Source organism: Argopecten irradians, chromosome 4, assembly GCF_041381155.1.
Source record: "Argopecten irradians isolate NY chromosome 4, Ai_NY, whole genome shotgun sequence".
Lineage (NCBI taxonomy): Eukaryota > Metazoa > Mollusca > Bivalvia > Pectinida > Pectinidae > Argopecten > Argopecten irradians.
The window spans coordinates 23,832,099-23,841,279 of record NC_091137.1 but is presented as its reverse complement, the minus strand read 5'-3'; the positions used below and the strand labels follow the sequence as shown (position 1 = coordinate 23,841,279).

General features: G+C 33.6%; 1 protein-coding gene across 1 annotated transcript; it reads right to left on the bottom strand.

Annotated features, from left to right (window-relative positions):
• Positions 1–2,614: 2,614 nt before the first annotated feature.
• Positions 2,615–7,079, bottom strand: LOC138321044 (MAM and LDL-receptor class A domain-containing protein 1-like). Its single transcript, XM_069264441.1, has 5 exons — positions 6,938–7,079; positions 5,004–5,282; positions 4,383–4,499; positions 3,913–4,054; positions 2,615–3,635 (listed from the first exon to the last, which is right to left on the bottom strand). Coding segments are annotated over exons 1-5 (705 nt in total). The 5' UTR covers positions 6,939–7,079; the 3' UTR covers positions 2,615–3,469.
• Positions 7,080–9,181: the final 2,102 nt, after the last annotated feature.

Below are 9,181 nucleotides of genomic sequence, written 5' to 3'. Positions count from 1 at the left end.
CACGATTCATGATTGACTAGTTCCAAAGTATACGTATTTTAAGCTATGGAATTTCAGGTAAATCACACATATAAGAGGGTTTCAAAACAGTCCTATATTGCATATACTATATCATAATAAAACTGAAGGCAATAGAAAAACTTGTGGTATTGGCCATGATGTACAACAACAGAAACAAATAATGGTACGTAATAATAATAATACCTGTAACTGGTTAGTGCTTAATTCCTTCAAATTTCTTAAGTTTTGCTATGACATAACCCGAGGATGAATATAGCGACACTGATAGTAACCCCCTGATTATCAAGGATGCATGTACGTCGAAAGAGATACGGAATAAGCATAGCAATATACTATTTCACTGTAAGTTATATTCACATTCACGAAAAATGGAGAAAAAAAATAAACTAAATGTTACATGTAGCAACATTAATACCAACCCTTGAACTACGTTCAAAAAATTCAAATGGTCCCAGGGGCTTCTGCTTTGACCCAATTGAAATTTCCCTGTAGATGTGTAAGACAGTGTTCCCTTTTTTATCCAAAACGATATCAAAATCATGTTTTATGTCGTCAAACTGTATTATTTTCTGAAGAGTATGAATAATTACATATTATTATCACAAATATTCCGACGAATTGTTTCAAATAAAATTAAGATAATGACAAAATTACAAAAAAAAATGGGTTGGAGAAGATTATTATGTATTCGAATAAAGTTTTCACACATCCAGTATACTGTATTATACATGTATAACGTCGTTGGTTTTCAAAATACTGTGTTGTCAAAGTGTTGGCAATGGCATCAAATCATACCATTTTTGGGGTTTTTTTTTTGTGATAAAAAACATACACAGATTTGATATTTGATTTTTTTGTTCAAAATGGATATAAATTTAGCGGTATTTGATATATCTTAGCAGTTTAAAATTTAAAGTATTCAGAACAGCTTGCGATCAATAAACTTAAGTTCGATTTTCAGTATCTGAATTGGTTTTCATAAATCGTCATGAATTTCATAAAGATTAACTTAGAAAAAAATTAGTTTAAAACAAACATCACCTTTTACGGTTAATGAAATATAGTTGCATTACTGTTGTACTGAATAGGATAGGACAGGATTCATTGTGACGTCATGCGTTTGTGAGCATAACGTCATGTTTGGTCTTGGAGAAAATAAAACGTTATTGTACCACACAAACTGATGACGTAGCTTTGGAATCAAAAACAACATGAAGATAACATTTTTACATTAAAACAGACACAGGGATAATTTGAAAAAAGAACCATATAACACATGTTTATGGGAAAGGCGAAAAGTGCAATTTCCTATATGCCAACATAACGACGTTTCTTATTGGTTGTCAAGTTAAACGCGTTACTTTTAACGCGTAAAATGTTAACGTGATAAAATAATTATTGACGCGATAAAACATTTAATGGGTTAAATGTTAACGCGTTCGCATTTAACGCGTTAAATACAGTTTCAACGCGTTAAAAGTGTGTTCAACGCATTAGATGTTAACGCGTTAAATTATCCCGTTTCTTACATGAACGGACTTTCATAAAGGAACCGAAGTGACTGGATGACGTCGGATGTGAAGGAAAGGAGGATCGTATACAGGAGTGAGAGGCAAGTTCTTTGGGGGATGAGAACTGTAACCATGGTGAGGACGCCAGAGTGGAGTGTACTGACCTTTCCTAACCACCAACAACTGCACCCCCTGGTGTTTAATATGTTTATATAATCATAGTTTATCTCACCAAACACAAGTAAAGTTGTTCCATATATCGGTGCATCTACCGTAGATGTTCACAATGGCCCCAAGGACTTAATATCGTCAATCAAACGCATTGAGCAATCTGATTAAAACCAGCTCTTGAATATACTTACGCTATGCGTTTTGAAGAGCTGGAATTAATCAGATGACACGTTGAGGTACTTGAACACCGGTGTTAGACTACTTCGGCACACTCCATGCATTGACTGTAAAAAGCGTACGTCAGCTTCACCTCGCTGCACAACGGTCACCGTGTTCACACATGTGGCCAAGTACAAATACTTTATGTAGTTACGCTATATATTAGTTTTTACTGAAAATAAATACATATCTAAATATCTTATCTGATTAAATAAGATTAACTCTGACAGTTTTTATGTTTATTTTAACTTTTTTTCGTCGCGAATGAATAATTCTTCGTTTTGTGAAGAGTCATCATTGGCTGTTCAATTGCGTAAATTAAATCCCTATATGACATTGACTTATTCAAAGTAACTGGGTTTGGTTTCATTATGCAGAGTTTAACAATTAATCTCCTATATAATTATATTGTATATTGTAACCATGTATGTATGTATGTATGTATGTATGTATGTATGTATGTATGTATGTATATTGTAACCATGTATGTATGTATGTTTTGCCTATTGGACGTAAGGCCCGCGGAATAAAGAAACTTGAAACTTGAAACAAAGTTACTGGCTGATGTCTTTTTAACTAATAGAATTCCCTAATTCGAGTGTGAAATGAGTACCATATCAAACAACCACATATTGTGGAACATCAATCTACCATCTTTATATTTGCATTCTGATTAAACAATAAAACCAGTCTTTATGGAAAAATAAAGTTTTATTGTTAATGAAAGTTGAAACACTCTCAAATGGTAAACACGTTTACTTCCGGAGAGAACATTTTTTTCAAAATTTAAGAATATAAGAAGCATATTACATTGATAACGTTATATAATATCAGCACCTCCTAGCAGTAAATCGTATTACATTCATAATGAATCAGTTAAAGGCTGTCAATAGTCACGTATTAACACAATCTTATACTGAAAATATAGAAGATGTACTATACTGAAACGTATATGAATCATGAATTACAATCAGGATACATTATTTAAGATAGAACTAGTGAATGCAAACGTTTATCATAATTAGAACACATAGAGATGAAATTTCAATTACAATTTCAATTTTCAATTTCAACAATATTTTTTGACATTCAATTGTTATTAGATTCAATCAAACATACGTTTAATGTTATGAGATGTAATGAAATCTGAATGTACACAGAATGAAACGCGAAGCGTAAACGTGATTTAAAATATTGTATAGATAATCTCGTTACAAATATAAAAAAGTATCGATGGGATATTTTCTATGGATTCATAACACTATTATGTCGCCCATTAAGAAGTAATGTTATAGATGGCAACGAAATGTTTCCCTTATGAACTGAATGAACTAAGATTGAATTATTATTCAGTAATTGCATTAACATATCTTATTATATGAGTATCTAGAATATGTTGTTATGATAAGAATGATAATGACAACTCTGAAAGTGTTGTCATTGTTTTACATTAACCTTTTCTAATGATGAGTTGTGCTTTTAAAGTGAATAAGTGTATACATAAAGACATTAAAACAAACAAACCGTACAATACACTGTATGTCCACTTAGTAACAATTGACCGCTGCTGGTATCATACTGGCGCATGCGTGTCGGAACACAATCCATTCCTGTTCACATTCAGACATCGATGTCGCAGTTTCGCTGCAGGTAAGGCTGAGCCATGCTTTTGTATCGAGGACTTTCCTTCCAGAAGAAGATCGAGTACCACCCCTGCAACGCAAATTAGGAAACTGTATAAGCAGTGAAACCTTCAAAACTGTCAACAAAGACACACAGATGTACGGCTAAAATGATCTTTTTACTTTTTACACACAACTCAAATTGTATGGAAAGTTGTTTTTATTGACCACAAGAAGTGTCCTCATTTAGCATTTATTACAATTCATTTACGATTACGACGTTGTTAAATATATCTGAAATTAAGAAAGAAACAAGAAAAGTGATGACGACGTCAGCATTTTAAAACAGAAATGTTCATTGTATATACCTGAATCCCATAGCTTTACAAATTACTCGAGCTTCACGGTCGGTGAATTTTGTACCATGGTCACAGACAAGTGTTGTTAGGGTCCTATACCATATCATTACGATTCCACCGCTCTGCTGTTCTGTTAGGATCAACATTTCATCTACAACGAAAGAGAAATATATTGTGTGCACATGATTTTAAGTGTGGTTTTTATTTGAAAAACCGAGCTAGACGGGCGATACTGAAGCACCATCTTTGCATATTAATGAGTTATGTAGGTAGGTAGCTGTTGTGACGTAATCAATCCGTAAGCAAAACCCATGTCGTTTTCTCTTAAATGATACGACGTTGTATGCACACAGCATCACAATCAAAACATATCGGTAAGAGAAGATAACTACAATAACCAAATGCGGGATATCTTTCATGGGGAATGATAAGCAATCAGCTCTCCTATCTTTGAACTGCTTGGTGGGATTTTAACTTACCACAACTGCCCTCGTCCGAACCGTCACTACAGTCACGTTGACCATCACATACCCTCTCGTTCACTATACACTCTCCCGAAGTGGCACACTTTGTCTGACCTAATCCGCAGGTAAAACCTAATGCGGCACAATGGAACAAAAACGAAACATAAGTGCTATTTTCTATAGTATTCATGATTTAAAAACTAATGAATACATCAAAAAGGATATCTGGCTTCAAGACCGACTAAATAATTCGTTACAAAAACACAACAGGTATTAGTACAGAAGATACTGAATATGTAAAACTAAGGTAGAACCATACGTTCCGGTTAACTTAACATCCTGTTTTGAAACAACATCATGGGAATTAATCTTGAACATTTTTGCTTTGGTAATATAATAGGTATATGAGCAACATTCTCCCAGTTTAGTTAATGTCATTCATGTACAAAAAAGGAACGAGTTATCATTTATATTTATCATTCTAAATATTATACACAATTGCTTAAACTTAAAATCAATGCGTGGATGTATTGCTTGAAGAACCACTACTTAATAATTATATGATGTGCTCATCACCATGGACACAACATATTAATTTGAACAAATTAATTTGTGTAATTAAGTATTTTCACATACCTGGACATATACATCTATGGAACGTTTTACCAGGTGATTCTACCACAGCTGCTATTGTTCCTTTCTCATAGGAAGCACAGTCGACGCCAGAGTCGTGTTCCTCTGACAATCTGCTAGTCACTGCTGCCTCTGTGATGATACCATAAGTCGGTGGGCGACATTCATTTCTTATACATTCTGATACTGTATGCGCGCTCGAACCTGATATAAGGCTGTTTTGCCACAACAATGCTTCTGCGTTTTCAATATCGTCTGTGGTACATGGAGAAGGAGTTGTCACTGTAAGAAAAAATGAATTTGTGTTTTTCTCTAACCACAAAGGGTAAGGATAGTTTTTTCCATGCACGAGTTTGCTGTAAAACCCATGCGCTCGGAGCAATACACGTTTTTGAAATGGTATAAATGGTTTTAAGGTAATAACATCACAATCAACAAATTAGTCTGCTTAAATAATATTGAATATTAAATTAACTGTATATTTTCTTTTCTTGTATATGTTGTTGTATTCTCTCTAGATACCTCTGTCATTAGTTGTGTGTGAAATTGGGGCTATAATATCGTGCGGCACTTGGCAAGCTTTTCTGGTACCACCACTAGATATTCTCATAAGGCGGATTTAGCTTTCTTAACGTTAAAACAGTCTCATCTTTTAAATTACAGTTGACTAAACGACCTACAGCACTGTTACAGGAAAGCAATCTTATACCGTTAACTACTGCCGAATAATCTGGTTTCAATTGCCTTCGCACTAACCATGGTCAATATTATACTCTTCGTAATAATTTTATAATGTGGGATATCCTAATCGTAAAATTTCAGTGTGAATGATAGGGATATTCTACCTGAGGGTCACAAAATGTTGAAAACCCCGATCATTACCGAGGAATTTACAACATTTTGTGTTCCCGAGGGTGAAATTTTACAAATATGATACCCCCCATTTTTTAAATAAGTACGAAGAAAACCCCGACTGCAAGTTAATCCTCCATACAAGAATATTACATACCATTGATTATATCTATTAAAGTAAACCCAGGCTAAATTTTGAAAAAAAAAACCATTAAAATTTTACCGAAAAAATAGTAATTTTGTTGACGCTGTGATGTCACGGCACTTTATTGCATGACTAGCCATGCAATACACTAGCCATGCAATACAACCTCAGCCGACATGAGTGTATCGCCAAATACCAGCCATTATATAACTATAGGTATGAGAGAAAATATCGGGCGGCACTTGGCAAGCTTTATTTATACAAGCACTAGATATCCTCAAAATGGCGCCAAAATGCATGTTCAAATGATTTCAATAGCCTTCGCGCTCACCATGTTCAATACAATACTGGGAAAGTCATACATTATACAAATCACTTTCATATATATTACATGGAAAAATGTGTTTACCTTTATATAAGAAATATAAGAATCCATCCAGCAGCGAAAAAAGACAAAACATATTTGATAGTATCAATAACTCTAAGGCACATTTTTTGTGAATTTGATTCAGCATTGCTTCTTACTTCCAGATGTGTTCAACTGGTATGTAGTTGTTCTCCGGATCGACATTATCGGAAAAAAAATTAAAGAAGTCCAAATGTTTGGGTATATACTTCAATTTCATTTCACATGTTTACAGTGTTATTTGTAATAGTAAAGTGATTTATTAACATTTGTTTTTCATCTTAGCATACATACGCCATAACACAAGTTTACAGTGCATACATTTTGTGTAACTAATTTCTTAACTACATGTCTGTCTGTCTATATGAATGGCTTTCAAAGCTTAATTTATTAAACCTTTTATAATGGGTTTTGATAGATTACTAAGAAAAAATATCTTGTAAAATTATCGGCCAGTAATAGCTCATATAACTTTAAACATACATTTTATCATTTAAACTAAAAAAAAAAAAAAAACGAAAAACAGAAACTTACTCCTACTTATAAATGTTTTCAATCTTGACCCTTCTGTACCACCCAGCTTTGGCGAACAATTGATAACCTCATTGTAATGAAAGGGACACTATATCAAACCTTGTCCCAATTCATACACTAACACTGTTGTGTTTTGTGTGTGTTTGTGTGTGTTTGTGTGTGTTGTGTGTGTGTGTTTGTGTGTGTTGTGTGTTTGTGTGTTTGTGTTGTGTTTGTGTGTGTTGTGTGTGTTGTGTTTGTGTGTGTTTGGGTGTGTTGTGTTTGTGTGTGTTTGGGTGTGTTGTGTTTGTGTGTGTTTAGGTGAGTTGTGTTTGTGTGTGTTTTGGGTGTTGTGTTGTGTGTTGTGTTTGTGTGTGTTTGTGTGTTTGGGTGTGTTGTGTTTGTGTGTGTATGGTGTGTTGTGTTTGTGTGTGTTGTGTTTGAGTGTGTTTGTGTGTGTTGTGTTTGTGTGTGTTGTGTTTGAGTGTGTTTGTGTGTGTTGTGTTTGTGTGTGTTGTGTTTGTGTGTGTTTGTGTGTGTTGTGTTTGTGTGTGTTGTGTTTGAGTGTGTTTGTGTGTGTTGTGTTTGTGTGTGTTTGCGTGTGTGTGTTTGTGTGTGTTGTGTGTGTTGTTTTGTGTGTGTTGTGTGTGTGTGTGTGTGTGTTGTGTGTGTGTGTTTGTGTGTGTGTGTGTTTGTGTGTGTGTATTACAACAAACACGAGTGGTTTATATAGTTAATTAGGGACAATTAAATGGCCTAATGCAGGGACATGTATAGTCTTTATATGAAAAAATAGCAAGAAACACACAAAATAAAGTCTTTAGTTACATGTGTATCTACATTTCTGTGGTGTTAATATATTTTTTTCATATAAAAGACTATAAATGTCCATGTGGACCAGGTCAATAAAAAGGTACAAAACGCGAAACATGACTTTAGTTTTTTGTGTATTATTACAACAAAATTTTTACTTTTTTTCTTTTTTTTTTCAGATTGATGCTTTTTTTTTAAATATTTCAAAATTTTATTTCTTCATTTACACACGATTTCTTTAATTTTGTTTGAACCATGACCCAGCGACATTCCTTTCGGCTTCATTGGTTTTATATTCCGACTTTGAATACTCCCAACTGTGTACCTTTTGTTCAGATTTTGAGTTTGATGTCTTAGAGATTTTTTTATTTGTGGATTCAACTTTTTGATATTTTATGATGCAGCTGGCATTTTACTGCCGCAATTCAATTTTGTTCTTTTTAATGATTTTGATGTGTTTATTTATGATTTGATGTGATGGTCTAAGCTTGGGAAAAGTTTTACTTTTGATTAAAGGTAAGATTTAAAATAAACACAGAAATATTCCAGAAACTGCAGAGCAGATGCATGGCTCCTGAAGCAGTTGATAGTAACCTATGTGGCTTATTGGAAAGTTTGTTTTTATATGAGTTTTAAGATTTTAAGAATGGTCTCGGGAGATCTAATACTGCTCAAATTTGCTAAGGATCACTTTCATTTTGTAATATATCAAAGTCATTTTATTGTACAATATTCATAAAAAATAGTTTAAATGATGTCTTTAAGATGTCTTACCACAGATTCCAACGGAATAAAGTTATGAAATATACAATGAGTGCAGCTGCTCAATACATTACTTGCGAAACAGATGCTACCTCCCAAAATCACAAAAACAAGTTAATTGGCAATGGGAGCAAAAATGAAATTTTAAGTTAAGTTTTCTTGTGTAATTTAAATTTTGGTATTATCGTTTGTTAAAATGAATTCTGGACCAAAAGCATCAGCTTATTGTCTAACATAGACATCGAGGATTCCATTGCAGTTACCTCTGTGCCGTCAAATTTGCCATTTGGGAAGACAAGGAGGTTTTACCTTATAGATTAATTACCGCCCTAGTTAGGCAATCACAGACCTCAAAGTTGAAAGTTATTTACTCGTATATGCAATTAAAAATTCCCAAGGCAAGTTTAAAAATGTTCCATATCGCCATGTGGCGAATGAAAAATCAGGGGGAAAAAATGTTTTTCTTATTTGTATACATTTGCATCAGTATTACCAAGGTGCTTGATTATATATAGTTACCATTATATTCAAACGTCTTAATGACCTTAGATTTGTTTTTGTATTAAACTGCTCAAAAAAGACTTCAGAAATCAAGCTGCATTGAAACGATGTTTCCCTAGATTTTTCGATTTGAAGAATATTGATGACTTCCTCTAGATTTGCTGAGTAATTATTTATGTGTGGAACTTA